Source organism: Akebia trifoliata, chromosome 16 (assembly GCF_017979445.1).
Source record: "Akebia trifoliata isolate Shusen 1 chromosome 16, ASM1797944v1, whole genome shotgun sequence".
Classification (NCBI taxonomy): domain Eukaryota; kingdom Viridiplantae; phylum Streptophyta; class Magnoliopsida; order Ranunculales; family Lardizabalaceae; genus Akebia; species Akebia trifoliata.
The window spans coordinates 26,775,330-26,791,906 of record NC_141390.1 but is presented as its reverse complement, the minus strand read 5'-3'; the positions used below and the strand labels follow the sequence as shown (position 1 = coordinate 26,791,906).

Here is a 16,577-nt window from a genome sequence, read left to right as displayed (position 1 = left end):
GAGACAACTCGTCGTCCCCATGAGGCTAATCATAATTGTAAACAACTATTCAAATTGTTTGAACGAGTGAAATAATGTTTTGTAATGTTTGAAACGTGTGTTTTAATCTTTGATTGGGGTGCCAATAGCAGTTCTCAAAATCTATCATTTAAGAGTAAATTTTGATATTCAAAAGTCAAGGAGGTAATTATAATTTTCAATTAACTGTATACTATTAAGAAATAAATTAAGGAGGGAGGTAGGTCGAAATAAATAAAAAAGAATAACAACTTTCACACTATCAAAACATTTTCAGATAGTTTTGATTAGAAAAATACCAATAGATCAAAAAGAAAAGCCTTTCCGTTAAAGCTTAGAGAAACAAAAAAGGAAAAAAATTCTCTCTCTGTCTCTGCAACATAATCTGAGCTGTTTTCAGATCTGTCTATCTTTGTAGGATTTTTATTTCAATGGAAGGAAGTTTGCCTTTGAAAATGATGAGAACTCCATTTCTTATATCTTCTTGACCTCATCAGTTTCTTTCTTCTTCAAGCATTCAACGACTCCATTAATGGAGTCGTTGTTGTTCTAGACAGAGAGATCTGTTTATGTGTTTCATATCTTAGGTTTATCAAGTAGAGAGAGAGAGAGAGAGAGAGAAGTTTAGATTGGACGGAGATGGAGGTCCCTTCGGTATCCGCAACTGATATGCGAGGGAAACATCGGATTCTTGCAGAATTAAAACGACTTGAGCAGGAAACTAGATCCTTGGAGGTTTGTTCTCTTTCAGATTTTCCCTTTTTATTTGTTTGTTTGACATTTTGAATCGCAGCTATTTGCTTTATTTGTTCTTAGATTACCAATGATGCCCTAATCAATGAGAATTTAAAAAATTAAAGTAAAAAAATAAAAAAATCCATCTTGAAAATAGGTTCTGAGTTGTTTTGATTCTGTGAAAATTTACTAAATTTGGTTATTTGAGTCATTTTTAATTGATTCTTTAGTGCTATTAGGTTCCTAGAAATGAAGTTGTGTATGCTTGAGTTTTAAATAGTTTAGAATTGTCTTTGTGAGGTATTCAAGAGAATTAAGATCAGAGAACATTGCAAATTAGTTGGGAAGTAAGATGGTATTAAGGTGAAGTTGAGGGTTTGGGGAAGTTTATTTGAAGTAATAGGCTTGTGGGTTGTCTTCTTTTACTATTATGGAAATTAGAGAGGTGAAATTATCAATTTTTCTCGGTACAGTGGTGAAATTTGGGTTGTGGAACATTAATAGATTTGATCCAGTTGCATGGGTTCTCAGAGGTTGTTTATGTGTGAACGAGACTTGAGGCAGTTTTGTGACTTTGTCTGCAACATCTTGTTGAGAGAGTTCCCCTTGTCCGTGGATCATTATTGTGATCCAAGGGTGGCTTCTACATTGAGCTGGTTTTGTACAGTTTGAAGATTCATTGCTGGGTTGCATGCTAGTACTCATCTATCTTGACAGACATCAAGAGGAATATGTTATCTTTGTTCTCTACATCTTTAATGTAGATAAAGACGGGGGTAGAGCAAGGATTTTGTCAACGTGGGGGCAACTAAAAATTCTTGTGGAGGCAATGGCAGTAGATCTTTTTTTCCGTCATTGTTATCAGTCGTAGCAGCATAAAATCCTTATAGTTTTTAAAATTTCTTGTGGGGGCAAGTTCCCCCATTGCTCTCATTGTAAATCCACCCTTGATCAGATCAATGACCACATGTTTGCGATTCTTCTGGACTACTAATCTTGGTGGTGGCAATAGCTATTCTATGAAGTTAAGCACCACCAGATAAACAAATGACGGGAAATAGCATTTTAGGTGGTGTTTGCTACATGTATGTAGGTGGATAAAATTCGTTACCCAGAAGTTTTGAATCTACACTCGGTTGCATGGTTGATATTCTTATGGATCACAATGACCACAATCTTCCCGCCACCTCATCAATTAATTCATGTCTCCAATTTTCATTAGACCCCAATTTCCTCTCTTAGGAAACCACTTAACTCATACCCGAATAAGAACTATAGGGAAAGCGTTAGATATTTACATTTCTCAATTCTAAAAGGAAGCCAACAATAATACAACCATATGCTTAAGAGGGAGATGGAACATGCAGACAGGAAACACCCAGCCATTCCAAGCAGACAAAGTAAGAAGCCATCTCTTTATCCAGGAGCGGATTTACAATGGGGGCACTTGCCCACACAATAAATTTTAAAAACTATAAGGATTTTATGCTATTGCGATTGATAATAGCGGCTGGAAAAAAAGATCCGCCACTATTGCTCCCACAAGAATTTTTTGTTGCCCCCACATTGACAAAATCCTGGCTCTGCCCCTGGATCTGGCTAAAGAGGTTACTCTTCAATCTAGGTAGTTGCCTAATTTGCATGTTGGAGTAAGACCTAGAAGCTTCTTGTGCAATAAGGCATATTTTCATCCTAATGCGATGGGGGATTAAGGGGAAGAGAGCAAACATGTTTCAAGGTGGTTGAGTACCCAAATTAAAGCCTCGGTTTCTTCTGAGTTTTGAAGATATGTCTTTCGACATAATTGAGTGGAGGAAAAAGATTCATTCAGCAGAACCCAAATCTTTGGGAAAACAGTATAATACTTCGATGATGATAATGAGTTCTCTACCTAGACAATCAGGGCCAATCAAAATTCATGGAATATTTCTCTCCTCATCGTATAATTTTCATTTCTTATTTTGGAAAATAGCACAAAGGAGAACCTTTTGAAATTATTAAAACCAAGGACAGTGTGCATGAAATATTGGAATTGAGGATTGCCTTTACAAAAATAGTTGCAATTAACTAATTAAGTTATGTTTTATTATGAAATATTTTGATTAGAGTAAAGGGGGGAAAAAAAAAACAAGGAATGAAAGTCAAAATTGGGAGGAAATGGATGATAGATGTAATTATTTTTTTGAAAGGCAATTCATATTTTCCATATTTTCAGCCTACTATCCTTGGTTACAATAGCTTGTAAAATTGTTATCCTTTGATACAATTTTCTCTTCTAAGCATCTGCCAACTTACTCGAATCTTTTCTAATAATCATTATTATTACCATATGTATCTATTGTTAATTGGTTGAAGTATAATACTGACATTGAGTTTTTTTTATTCCGTGTGGGATGTTTGCTCATTAGCTTTATTCCCAGAAAAACAATATTATTAGGATCCCCTTTGAATTATATTACTAGGATCTATTTAGAGGAAAGAAACATTACCTTCTACAGATATTGTTTTCTGCTTGTAAATTCCTGCCAATTTATGCTGTCTACTAACTTCTGCTATTACTCTAAAGAGCTCAGCCCTAGAGCCCAAGGTCAGGGAAAATAGGTCACACGGTTGAGGGAGGAACACTATTAAATACCATTGTTTGTGGGAACCCAGAAGTCCTACTGTAAGAAACCTAATAATAAGAGGCAGTCATGTTGGTGCTTGTTCATCATCAACCAGTGCACACTTATTCAAGCATGGAAAACTAGTCTGTATCCTATTCGGCAAAGCAGATATCGTAAAATGTACAACAGTATAAAGGAAAGATGTCAAACTGGCTACTTACGATAACTCTTCCTAGGATTCATCTTTCATGTATTTTTTACATTTTCATGTGCAGTCCTGCTTTTTTGTCATTCTCATTAAATATTGTTGATCTTGTTCCTCTCGTGGCATGATATCGCCTTGTTGATCAGCTTCTAGCATGTCTACTGATCATGAAGTGTTGATAAAATGTATAGTTGTTGCACCAGTGATTGAGAAATGGTTAGGGAGAAGTAAGTAAGATTTCATAGTTTAAAAGCCTGAAAAATCTCATTTTGGTGATAATGTTGACATCTAGGCCTTTTAGGTAAACTGTGAAATCGAATAGAATACCTTGTCACTGCTTCTACATTTAGAAAATAGATTCCTGAATTTTGGTTTTAACTTCTTTATTTTCATGATTCTGTATGCAGGAAGAGCTTGATGAACTAGAGAATCTCGAAAATGTCTCCATGGCATGCCAGGAGTATGTTTTGATACATACATAGAGCTATATATATGATTTCATCTGCTACATAGATCAAATTTTATGGACTTGTTACTAACTTGGCTTCTGTCTGCCAGATTGCTGCGCAATGTAGAAAGCAGACCAGACCCACTTCTCCCAGTGTAACCACACTACCTTATTTTCTAGCCGAATATAATGTGTCCCTATTTTTCGTCTCAACTAATTTTCATTTATTCTGGTGTGACAGAACACAAGGCCCCGCAAATCAATCCTGGGACCGATGGTTTGAAGGACCCCAAGATTCACAAGGTTGCAGATGCTGGATACTCTGATGATTCTCATTGTTTTTCCAAGATTTAACATTTGTTATTTTCCCCCAAAAGTTTTGAGGAGTGTTTTTGTTACAACATACACATGATATTTTACTAAATGTTAAATGAAATGCTCCATCGTGCACAAAGATTACAAGCCAATTGGAATGGAAATTAACCCATAATTTCTTAAGGAATCACATTCTGTTATCGACTTTTCTCCTCTTTAACTTGTAGCCTTCCCGGTGACCCGCTGTGCTATCCATCCCAAACCATCATATAAACCTTCCCCATTGAGTGCACAGCACGCTTGGATGTGCCAGTCGTGGTTCTTTATGCTGTGGAGTGATAGGGCATCTGTGATTTCGGCTGAGGGCATGGCGTCCTTCAAGTCTTGCTTGTTTGCAAAGACAAGGATGACCGCGTGTTCAAGATCCTCGTGTTGGATCAGCCTGAAGAGTTCATCCTTCATTATGGAAATCCTAGCTCTGTCAGTGCTGTCTATTACCACAATCACGGCATGAGTACCACGATAGTATGTTGTCCATGATGTTCTTAACCGTTCTTGCCCACCAAGATCCCACACCTGATAAAACATTTCTAATAAATAAATTAGTAGAGGGTATTTTGAATCACAAGAACACAAGCTACGTGATCACACCAAACAGTATTTAGATCACATTTATGCATGTAAACAAATAGAGCCAAAGACAAACAAAGATGGGCAACTTTACAACCACAATCAGCACAAATTTGATCACTATATGAAACAAATGAGTTCTGGAGATTGTGAGTAAATGATTCTGCCCAGAGTTCTGTGAGCCAATTTCTATTTTTATAGCAGCAGTATTATACCAACCTGATTGGGTGTCAGCTCTTGAAACATCTTACTATAAAAGGTTAAGGGATTCTTGAAATAGCTAGTGTGGCTCCAAGGAGGATTTCTTGTTTAACTCCTTGTCCTCCAATAATAAATTTTTTATATTTAAAAAAAAAAAAAAAAAAAAAAAAAAAGATTTCTTGTTTAGGCAGGAGTTGATATGTAATGGATGATTTTGTAGGGGTGGGTCTATTTTTTTTTTTTTTTTTTGAGGACTCTTTGTCCTCCTTTAATAAAATTTTGGTTATCAAAAAAAAAAAAACTACACCATAAGAACCATGCAACTGAAATTTACACTTTTTGAAAAAATAAAAACCTTGCAACATAGAGAAGATAGAAAGGTTTTGGTATGGATCTAGATTCAAACTGAGAAAAGAATGTCAATAGAGGTGAAATAACAGATATGGAGAAATGCCACATGTTATTCAAATCAAATCTTCTTCATCATCGCCATCTTATGCCTTACATGATTTTTTTTACCATTCAACTCTATCTTGAATCAAATATTCAGTAAGGCATGTGGATGAGTCTTTAAGTCAAATCATTTTTAGCCTTACTTTTTCCCTTGTAGAGCCTTTGACTTAAACCAAAGCACTCCTCTCTGATGTCGATATTCAAATCAAATTGTAAGCCAGAGAAATCCTTTAAAATTGGGTGATTCTCTAAATCAGTTAAAGGCTTAAAGCAGACTAGCAATAACATGGTTGAGTAAAAAGATTCGAGCCTTTGAGATGTAGCAATTCATCAACTTCGAATATATGACAACAATGAGTAAACCTCCTTGACGCAACCTTGATTCTCTCTTATAACCCCTAAAAATTGACAACCAAGGCATCATCAAGATTCAATAGCGCCACTGTGCAAGTTTAGCTTTTTAACCAATGGGTTATGGGGTGTCAAACACGGAGATAGTTTCAAATGGAAATGCACCAGAGACTGTAAGCCAAATCCAAATTTCTTTGGGTCTCAAACTATAAGCTTTGTCGTGGCAAGAAACTCATGATACAGAAATGAAGATCGTTCCACCAAAGGCTCTCTCATCTCTAAACGTGCTATTGTTGTGTTCTGACAAATTCTGACAATACTGCAGGTGTGAGTCAGTGTAGTAACTACAACAGCACCAAGCAACCTCACATTGATCAACATCGTGGGCCTTTTTTGAAATACTCCAAGTAATTCCAAATAAGTCACTAAAATGACATTAGAATCCCCTTCAAAACCAGCAAAAAATAAACAATAATTAAATGCCTTCCTCAGCTTCTCCGCACATTAAATAGATGGTAGTGATCCGCCAACCCTATGTTTGAGGAAATCCAATGTTGCTTTTTTTTATTAAGAACCGCACACGCCAAAAAAAAAGGTTTCAAGTTTAGGGGTTGCCACCACCCCCAACAGCTTCCGATAAGAAATCTCCATTAGCCCACTAATCAACCCAGCCAACCACCAATTCTGGCCAACATAATGTCTTGTCCATACTAAATCTGGACACCTCTTCCCATTGGTTTCTCCTAAAAAAGGGCCCACAAACCATATGATAATTTACACTTTCTAAAACACTCCCCATTTTTACTACCAAAACTTTTAATGTCCGGAGAAGGTACAGAAAATCTGCATTGCAACACTAAACATCCTCCGAAACTATAACTCTAACCATCTATTTTGTTTCTTTCTTTTTTCAGTCGCTCATTCTAACCACCAGCTCAACCTAAACAGATGTGCACAGAGAAAAAATCCCCTCAGTTACGTCTTCTTTTATATGAATCTCCCTCTCCCTAAGCTAGGGTGGGACTAAGGTTTTCTTCAAGGATCAAAACAAGTACTAGAACAATGTAATTGAGTTAATGACAATTAACAGGCAAAGATACCAGTGTTTTCCCATTGGATTCCCAATTGATAAGATAACTCAATTATGTTTTCACTTATCAAACTGCCTAACTAAATAGTTAGGTTGTGCCTTATGTAAGACGCAGTTTTGTCGCCATTGAATCATAGACAAATATAATATTCCCTAGCCATTAATTTTCACTTTTCTTTTCCCTGTTCTTTAACTTAGCACAGTTTTATAAAAAGGAAAATATGAAAGATGCATGAGCAATAGACTATTGGGACACAATAGTTGGTCACCGAGCCAATCTAATTATACAATTGAAGGGTTATAGTCCCCATAGTCTAAACTTAGTTCAAGTGGAAATGAGAGCGCACAATTTGGTCTCCTTTGGTTCCTTCCAAAGTTGCATTCATTGTCAGGTTGGCTTGCCTTGAGAGAATTCTCACCCTTGACAATTTGATTAAATGTTGTCTGTCAACTCTGAATTCTATTTTCTCTATGTAAGCAGAATCGTGAAACTGGAAACCACATATTCTTGCATTATCCCTTCTCTGCTTTTCTCCGGTCCTTTTTTCTTTCCCGGTTTCAGTTGGATTGGTTTTCCCTAATTTGGTCCTTTCTCTGTTCCTTGGGTGGACCCTTAACTCTTTCTCCAACATGAAGAGACACTTGTGGGTGATTCTTCCCTTAGCAGTGTGTTGGGGGATTTGGAAAGAGAGAACTGAAGAGTGTTCCAGGGGGAAAAAAGAACAGCCAGGTGTTAGCTTTGGACATTCTGGATTTATTGTTCTTTTGGTGCTAGCTCAACAAAGAGTTCGAAGGAGTGTTTTTTGAAGACTTTGTCTTCAACTGGTATGCTGCTCTTTGTAGAGTTAAGTATGTTGGTAGTCTTTCTGTGGGTTCCTAGACTTTGTGGTATTCTTTCTGTTTATCTTTGTTTGTTGTTCTTTCTTTGCTTGTATAGGAGCCACCTAGGCCTCTAAACCTTTTTATTAATCAATAAATTTTTATATTTATCAAAATAAAAGTGAGCCTACAACCTATTTACATAACATATTTGTACGGTCAAGTTGATTGACTGAAACTTGGTTCAAAGGTGTGAGCTGTTGTGATTTATGACATCCTGGAAGATTGAAGGATCATGGTTGGTCATCTCCAGCCATGTTGCTTAGTCACTCCTGAAAGATGATTAAATCAAGCTAAATTATTTTGGGTGTTCACTTCGACCCTGATCATTTCGGAGGTCAGGGTATTATTCAAGACAGTGAAGAAAGAGTCATCCATACTATCTACATCCATTAGGCGAGTGCTACTCGAATTAACCCACATTTTTTATTGGGGTATCATTTTGTTGAGTCGTAGTCATCCTCATTTCATTGAGTACTATTGAATATCAAATAAAACTATTCAGGTTCATATATATTGAAAAGAAAGGACCACCAATTAAGATTTTTAACTCGCTCAAAAAGGTGCTGTTACAGTCATAATAACAAAAAAGAGTTCAAGAAACCATCACATAAAGATATCAAAATGCAAAAATGAAATGGCTTTACATAACCCATTGTAAAATACTAGATTTCACAAATAAATGATGACTACTTCATTAAACTTAAAAACCTACCTATGCTTCTACAATGGAAACGAAATCTCAAAAATATCCATCTCAATGTAAAATAAACAAGTCAAGAGTGATCATCAATGTAATCTCACCTCAAACCGAATGTTCTTGTAGACAAGCTCTTCAACGTTGCTGCCTACGGTAGGATGTGTGGTGACAACCTCTCCAAGGTGTAATTTGTAAAGGGTTGTCGTCTTTCCAGCATTATCCAACCCAACAACCACAATCTTATACTCCTTCGCCGGAAACAACATGAACCAGAATCTTGAAATAAATGCTCCCATTTTCAACCCAAATCAAAATTGAAACTCTTCTAGGGAAAAATAAACATCATCAAATACATAATTAGATGCCAAATAAAAATAAGAACTATCAATCTTACTTTCCACGAAAAGCTCATAATGTTGCAAATTGCAAATCCAAATCGAATGAAAAATGTCTCAAAATAATCTTAATTTCTCTGCAAAAAAAAAAAAAAGGAGGGGAGAATCGAACCCAGGTTGATGAAAGGGACGGCAGAAGAAGCGATCGAAGATTTTACTCGGAGATGCTTTAATGGCGGATTTGGGCGAGTGAGAGATCAGAAGTTGGGGATGGTTTGAAGAAAGAGGGCAAACAAGGAACCCTAATTTTGCGTAGGAACTAACAATCTCTGAAGATCTATTTGTTTTAAGAAACAGAGATTTAAAAGCATTAAAAAAGGACACAGCCCCAACTTTAACAGATAAACTTCACTCACTGTCGGTGCCAACGTGGCATGCTGACGTGTAGTTTGATGGCTATAGTGTATTCTACCATTATTGTTCCATTAGCGACAATGCCTTGCGCACTGCGACAGGAAAAGCCCCCCTCGCACGCAGAGTGGGTTTAATAATTTAAAAAAATGTGACACGTGGCATATTAGGGGACTGCGATGTCATTTACCACTCTCGTCACAAACTCACAATAGTCATATTTGTCAACATCAGAATAGTCAACGGTTTGTCTAATTTGGCCATCGAAGAAGCATTTGCAACACCGAGACCGAGTTGACTCGGACGAGTCCAATATTTTAAAATTGATTTAAAATGAATTTTTAAAATGTATATTTTATTTTATATGTTCATTTTTATATTTTGAATGATATTTATTTTATATTATAAACTGCTTTACTAGATACTCAACTACAAAATATAAATTTTTTTATGATATATAATTTTTAATTTTAAAAATCAATTTATTTTCATGAATAAATGAACATAAAACCAATTGATAAGTTTTCAAAATATCAGCCAACATTTTGAAAATCCCAGTCAAAAACATCTTGGCCTCCAAGCATATAAATTTTAAAATCATGATTCCCAATGACATGAGGCCATGTGTTATGAAAAAGTATTTAAAATCCGAACTAACCCTTTTTTTCAATACACGTGACGTCATGCCATTGGTTCTTCAACTTAGTACAGAAGTTTCTTAACAACAAATTTGTACTCTCGGTTCACACATTGTTGACGTGGAGATACACACAGAACCATAATGTTCTTCATTCATATCTCGATGAAAAGTATCTATGGTTTTGTACAATCCACATCAGTAATGTGTGAAACGATGTCAATTTTAATCGTCACTCGAGCATTTTTTTTTTTTTTTAAATGTAAAGGACATTTTCATCATTCTAACGTAATCCAACCTACAAAAACTATTTTTACTAAATGATGATCACAAATTCTTTACCCCAAAACAACACTTCTATCGTCTCTCTTGGAATTAAGTGACTCTCTTTCATCTCCTTCAACTTCAACTAATAAGACAACTATTGATCTTAGAGCATAGGCATTGACTACACTTGATATTAGGCTTTGAAACCCCAAAATTTCAACATTTAAATATTTTTGTAAAAAGGGCTCAAACAATAGCGCATGAATAAGTAAAATATCATCCCGGCGAAATTTCCTTTTTTTTTTTTTTTTGTCTCTGCCCCTAAGGTTATGTTTGGATTTAAAGAAGTAGAGAGAAGAGAATCTCAATTTCTCTCTGTCATGTTTGTATTGACAGGAGAGAACTTGGGACAATTTTGGAATTTTAAATTATCTTAAAAGAGATCTAAGGGCAGAGTTGGAATTATAAAATATTTTAAAAGGATTTCTCTCCTCTTATCTTCACTTTTGGAGAGGAAGAAAACTCACATTTTTTTCTTTCCTCTTCTCTCCCCACTTAACAATCCAAACAAGAGAAATGGAGAGACTCATTTATTTTCTCTTCTCTTCTCTCCATTTTTCTCAATCCAAACACAGTGAAAATGAAAAAATTAAATACAAACAGTATTAAATAATAGGAGAACGGAAATAAAGGCATCTTCCTCACATCCATTCTCCATCACATTGTCAAAACATGTTCGTGTACATAAGCAATGACAATTGCCCTATGAAGACTCGCTTTCACTATAGCTCTAGTGAGTTCCCTTAACCAACCCACTACTTATGACTCATCGGCCCATTCTTCAACAGGCACACGGTCAAAACCCTAGTCTCCTCCTACCTCCCACTGCTCGACACTATTGCGACCGTTGTGTTTGAGCCTCTGAGGTAGCTTGTGGATTTTTGCAGGTCTAGCTCAATTTTTGGGGTGGTTTTTTTTTTTTTACTCAATTTTGTAACTTTCATCCTAACGGCAATTTCTTTGTTGTACCAACATACTATAAGTTTATAGACAACTAGTTATAAGATTTCTATGGAGTTCTAAAAGAGAATGAAAGTGAGATTGTAGTCCTAGTTTTCATGAAAATAGTGAAAGGATCTCATCATTGCCTGTAGACATAGCTAGTCAATCTTGCCAAATCAGGTAAATTCCATGACATGTTCTCATGATCCAAAAGAACCAAATAAAATAAAGCATAAAAGGGATATCGATCTATTTTCAGTGTTTTAGCAGCATAGAATTACATTATAGAACAAGAAGTTTCAATTAAAATGTCAAAGCGGGTGAAACCTGCAAATAAATGTTCATTAGACGAAGCAAGCATGTGTTATATTTATAATAAAAGCGCATTATCCTTTTGTTGGTAAGGCATGGAAGTGATGAAAGCAATGGACAAAATAGACTAGATCTCGCAAACTACACAATAAACATTTGATTTCCAAGCAAACAAGATATATTTCAAGTATGCAAGTAAGAGAAATTATGAAATAGGCCACATACATGTTCAAAAGACAAATAATAGAGTTGCATTGATCGTAAGCAAACTTCAAAACTAAAGAAGAAACTGTTTTATTAATCAAACATAAGTTATAGATGAATTTTATTTGAGGCAATTGGAGTGCTGGGTGGTTTCAAGAAATGAAACTCAATCACTTTGAAAGGCAAGAAGAGAGCATCCCGGATACCTCAGAGATGAGCTCGAAAAAAAAAATCTACTAAACCGGATAAATTGTTCCTGATTTACTGTGTAACTCGACAAATGTAAAGCTGGAAAACCATTTCCCAATACATAAAAGGGTGAGACTCATATAAAATTAAGAGCATTGTTAGGAGTGATCAAAGCACTTGAGGAGATAAGAGGTGCTTCAAATGGACTAAATGTTCCTCATCCGAAATGTGAAGAAAGACGCGAAGATTTGTTAAGAGAGACTCTTGTTCCCAACTTAAAGGGCCAGAAGCATACAAAGCCTCCATGGTTGACTTGTATGCTTGTACCTCTAATTTATGGGCATCGGTTTCTAATTCATCTTCGGCATATGAAGGCAAGCATTTTCTCCCCGACTCAGCATTGTTGAAAGAACTATCGGCAATATACCAAGATGATTTTCGGGAATTTTTTCGAATACTATATTCCAAGACATCGTTACTACTACAACTAGCGACAGAGCACTCGTTACTCTCTTTAGTTACTCGAACAGGCATGGAAAATGGGTTCGAGGAATAATTGTTTGTTTTCTCTTTTTCAATATCCATTTCAGATCCAATCATGCATTTCTTACCCATTTTCTTCTTTTGGGAACAAACAGCAGCACCGAGCTTTCTCTTAAAGCTTCTCTCGGGAAAAAAACTCTCAAGGTGTTCCTGGCCACCCCTCTTTCTAGTGTGAATTTCTTCATGGATACCTCGTTGTAGGTAATATTTTGGACTGTTTCGCCTAAGATTGTTGTTTATCTTTTTATTCCCATCAACCTGCAAGTACATGTATAAACCTATTAGTTACAACTTAGAAACACTGAGAGAAGCCGAATGGTCCACTAAAAACTCTTACGTCACCAACAGAAATTCAAAAATTCGATATGCTTTTTTGTTATCAGATATATCATGGAGTCCTGAAGAACATCGATATGTTAACAGTAATGAAAAGAAAATTTGTTGGCCTAGCAGATATTTGCATATGTTTACATAGATGATTAATGGAGACCTTTAGAGAAAAGATGAAGAATCCTGACAAATAAACAGAACGAACCCGAATAAGATCCTTCTTTTGCCAATGAATCAACAACCAAGTTATCTTCCTTGAAGATATGAACTATATCCCAAGGAGCATTCTTCAATGACTTTCACATATGAATCTAGCCTCCAAAGAAAAACACCTCCTTTCAATGCCCTAATGAGAAGCTTAGAATCCGATTCTATGATCATTTTTCTATCCTCTACTATCAGCTTCAATCTAAGGCTTACCACTAGAGAACAAAATTCTACATAGTTAGATGGACCTACTATTTGGGTCTACAAAATAATTTTGAGGTTTTGATTCCACACATAAACTCAAGTAGGTGTTTCCTTTTGGTCTTCGTGATCTAACGTGCCCGTCTTCTCATTAGATCTATTATTTTTCTTTCAGAGCCTATTTGTGCATCCCCCGTAATATAAAATTCTTGTTATTTATTTCTTATTGGGGAAAAAAAAAACACCATCATTATAGGTCAAAAAACTAAACATGATTCCATCAAACAAACAACTTCATTTGCGTGAGATTCAAATTGATGGTGATACAAGCATTAACAAAATTGTACGATGAAGTTTTACAGAGTTTGCTTGCGAGACTTAAATAAACTCAATATATCAAGATTCCTTATCCAATATGGACTTAAAACTTGCGAAAGGAGTTCGAGGAACTGTCCAATTTGGATGATTCTGACACCAATCTTTTCTGAACTAAATACCCTTCCAGCAAGACTACCATCACAAACAAAACATGAAAAATTAATAAAATCAACTATATGATTTACTAAGGAGATAGGAACTTCAAAGCAATTCCAATGAAGATTGCTTGACTCGTCATACAATTAAGCAATCACACCACATAGAAAAGAGAACCCTTCTTAGAAACCCAACTATGTATTCTAAAGAATGAGCAAATAAAATTGGTGTCACAAAACAAAAAATTTAGCCAAGTAGTAACAACTACATGCGAGGCAAACTTATGAAAGTATTAGAGAAGCAAACCCATGAAAGTAAATGATATTAGAAGTAAAGACAGACGTCTAATATGATAATTGGACGATAATGTAAACTCAGTTCATACCTTCTCAATCACATTCCACTTGTTGTCTTGCCAAGTTTGCCGAAGCCTTAGATTATATCTGTGAAATTCTTTAAGTTGGATAGATCCAAAGAGTTTAATAACAAACCGATTATTATTCAACAACTTTGCAACCTTTCCAACCCTCCATGAATGAACGTCAAACACTTCAACTATATCACCAAACACCCATCTCTCTCTTCCCCCCATAAGTGGTGGTTGAGGCCTAATATCTTCCTTACCGACCTTTTCTATAACGTGATCTCCATCATTATTCAGAAATAGCTCATATCTAACAGTGAAGTCATGTTCATCTACTGAAATAATTTTACCAGGAAACCAAGATTCACACTTCTCCCTTCTTCTCAACACCTCCACTGAACTCCCTTCTTTGAACCTCATAATTTTACACTCTTTAGCTTTATCCTGCTTAATCAAATATAAATAAATAAAATCAAAGATCTTAATATAGAAGAATGATGGATTGTGCTCAAGTATCAAAACAAAATGCCAAAAACTAAAAGGGTTTCCTCCAAAAGAAAAAAAAAAAAAAAAAATCAGTCTGATTGGAAAAACTAACTCATCTTCAAACAAGAGTTCCAATTGATTACAGCTTTTTGTACGAATAGAGAAACCAAAATACCAACAGAATTAAGCAAGTAAGAGAACCCCAAATTCAGTCAATTAAGAAAATAAATAACTCAAAAGAACCCATAAAACTCTGAAATCTGCAAAACTTAAGAAACATTCACCAAAAGTTTAACTAGGACAAGATTCTAACTAAACTTAGAGAAACCCATTTACCAGTTTAATCTGAAAAGCCAGTAAATGGTTAGATCCAAAACTAAATATAGAAATTTATATACCAAGCAACATAACTACTGAAAAACTAAATATGAAAACATCAGCAAATAATAACATATAAAAATAAATAAATACACAAAGCTTCATAACTACTCAAATATGAACCTTGCACATATTGATTTTTAAAAAAAAAAATTACCAAAAAACAAAACGAAATCCTAGGAAAAGAACACCAACCCATGAAAGAAAACATCCAAAAACAAGGATTAGATCCAAAACTAAATACACCCATTTACGATTTAAAAGAAGAAAAAAATCTAAAAAACAAATAAATTGTAATAAAAAAAATTCTAAGACCGACAAAGACAATTTTAGTGCCAAAAAACAAAAGGGGGGAATCGGGAAAAATTAATTGGACTAACCTGGATTTAGTTGAGAGAATGACAGTAATATCAACTGGCTTGTTAATTGTATTATTTTTATTACTTAAATATGCAAAAAAATTTGTAAATTTCTGAGATCAAATCTTAAACATATATTTGTTTGTTCATATCTTCATATATGACGTACCAACCGTTTTGAGAGCACAACTTCTACGCCAATTATTTCCAGATTGAAAAGTTCGAATATTATTCGATTTTAAAATTGGAGACCCATCAGGGTTTTGGTGAATATTTGGGATACCCTACCATATTAAAGTTCGGCCGTGTTGACTCGAGTAATTACCCATCAAATTGACTCATCCAACATCTGAGTTGGCTCGAGAAGTTTTCTGACCATACGAGATGACTCGAGCCTATTCGATGAGTAATTACTAGGGGTGCAAGTTAATTCGGTTCAAACTGAGAATTGAATAAAACCGTATATTTTGGATTGATTTGGTTCGGTTTAGACTAAGTAATGGTTCAGTTTGGATTTAAAAATTGAAGAATCGATGGATTCGGTTTGGTTCTCGGTTCAGACTTGATAAAAAATCGTACCAAATCGAAAATTAAACTAACAATTATTTTAAAATATAATATAATTTTTTTTCTTTTTTAAAATCCTAAACTATTTTTTCCTTCTTTCATATTTCCCTCCTCTACTCTCTATCTCTCTTTGTCATTTATTGCAGGTGAGGTGCGATTGCAGGCTGCGAGCTACCTCTCAACTCCGGAGATCGGGGTCTCTCTCTCTCTCTCTCTCTCTCTCTCTCTCTCTTTCTGTCAGCTTGTGATTGCAAGCGTGCGGCTGCAAGTTACCTTTCAACTCCAATAGTCGACGAGTCTTCCTTCTCTCTCTCTCTTGGAGTACGACAGTGGGGCATGTGACTGCAGGTTACCTCATGGAAACCCATTTTGTTTTGGGATGGGTTTTGAAGTTTTGGAGAAAAATTAATTTTTTCAATAATTTTTAGAAATCCAATTTTTTTTAATTAATCTAATTTTTATGTGATCTCATAATCTTTTTTTTGAGTTTTTAATTTTTCATAATTCATGTGTTTACATAATTTATTAATAAATTTGTGTAAGAAAAAAAAAGTTTGCAACCCATGGAACCGAACCATACCGAATTAAGGTCGGTTTGAGTTGATTCGATTTTGATTCCCATATGATGGAACCGACCTTCGTCAGTTCGATTTTGATTTTGCTCTTAAATCAAACCAACC

At 35.2% G+C, this 16,577-nt stretch overlaps 3 protein-coding genes across 4 annotated transcripts; 1 reads left to right on the top strand and 2 right to left on the bottom strand.

Moving 5' to 3' along the window:
• The first annotated feature begins 300 nt into the window (after window positions 1-300).
• Window positions 301-4,514, top strand: AGG2 (G-protein gamma subunit 2). The gene is made up of 4 exons (XM_086427606.1): window positions 301-753; window positions 3,972-4,024; window positions 4,123-4,167; window positions 4,254-4,514. The coding sequence occupies exons 1-4, from the start codon at window positions 658-660 to the stop codon at window positions 4,336-4,338; spliced, it is 279 nt and encodes a 92-aa protein (XP_086283732.1). The 5' UTR covers window positions 301-657; the 3' UTR covers window positions 4,339-4,514.
• Window positions 4,348-9,467, bottom strand: LOC147383127 (uncharacterized). 2 transcript variants are annotated; one of them, XM_086427605.1, is made up of 3 exons: window positions 9,139-9,467; window positions 8,736-8,953; window positions 4,348-4,903 (listed from the first exon to the last, which is right to left on the bottom strand). In XM_086427605.1, exons 2-3 carry the CDS (start codon window positions 8,925-8,927, stop codon window positions 4,544-4,546), a joined length of 552 nt encoding a protein of 183 aa, XP_086283731.1. In that variant the 5' UTR covers window positions 8,928-8,953; window positions 9,139-9,467; the 3' UTR covers window positions 4,348-4,543. The 2 variants fall into 2 exon arrangements, with proteins under 2 accessions (XP_086283731.1, XP_086283730.1); XM_086427604.1 differs by having other exon boundaries at window positions 8,736-8,956; window positions 9,139-9,466.
• Window positions 9,468-12,156: 2,689 nt separating this feature from the next.
• Window positions 12,157-14,691, bottom strand: LOC147383126 (uncharacterized). The gene is made up of 2 exons (XM_086427280.1): window positions 14,129-14,691; window positions 12,157-12,789 (listed from the first exon to the last, which is right to left on the bottom strand). The coding sequence occupies exons 1-2, from the start codon at window positions 14,525-14,527 to the stop codon at window positions 12,157-12,159; spliced, it is 1,032 nt and encodes a 343-aa protein (XP_086283406.1). The 5' UTR covers window positions 14,528-14,691.
• Between the last annotated feature and the right edge of the window lie 1,886 nt (window positions 14,692-16,577).

Bases quoted from the DNA above. Each gene is read 5' to 3' on its own strand.
- AGG2 (XM_086427606.1), top strand. From the start codon at position 658: ATGGAGGTCCCTTCGGTATCCGCAACTGATATGCGAGGGAAACATCGG. The intron at 754-3,971 runs GTTTGTTCTCTT...TTCTGTATGCAG, and splicing joins AGGAAACTAGATCCTTGGAG to GAAGAGCTTGATGAACTAGA. The intron at 4,168-4,253 runs GTAACCACACTA...CTGGTGTGACAG, and splicing joins CCAGACCCACTTCTCCCAGT to AACACAAGGCCCCGCAAATC.
- LOC147383127 (XM_086427605.1), bottom strand. From the start codon at position 8,927: ATGGGAGCATTTATTTCAAGATTCTGGTTCATGTTGTTTCCGGCGAAG. The intron at 4,904-8,735 runs GTGAGATTACAT...ATGTTTTATCAG, and splicing joins ACAAGAACATTCGGTTTGAG to GTGTGGGATCTTGGTGGGCA.
- LOC147383126 (XM_086427280.1), bottom strand. From the start codon at position 14,527: ATGAGGTTCAAAGAAGGGAGTTCAGTGGAGGTGTTGAGAAGAAGGGAG. The intron at 12,790-14,128 runs GTATGAACTGAG...ATGTACTTGCAG, and splicing joins AGTGGAATGTGATTGAGAAG to GTTGATGGGAATAAAAAGAT.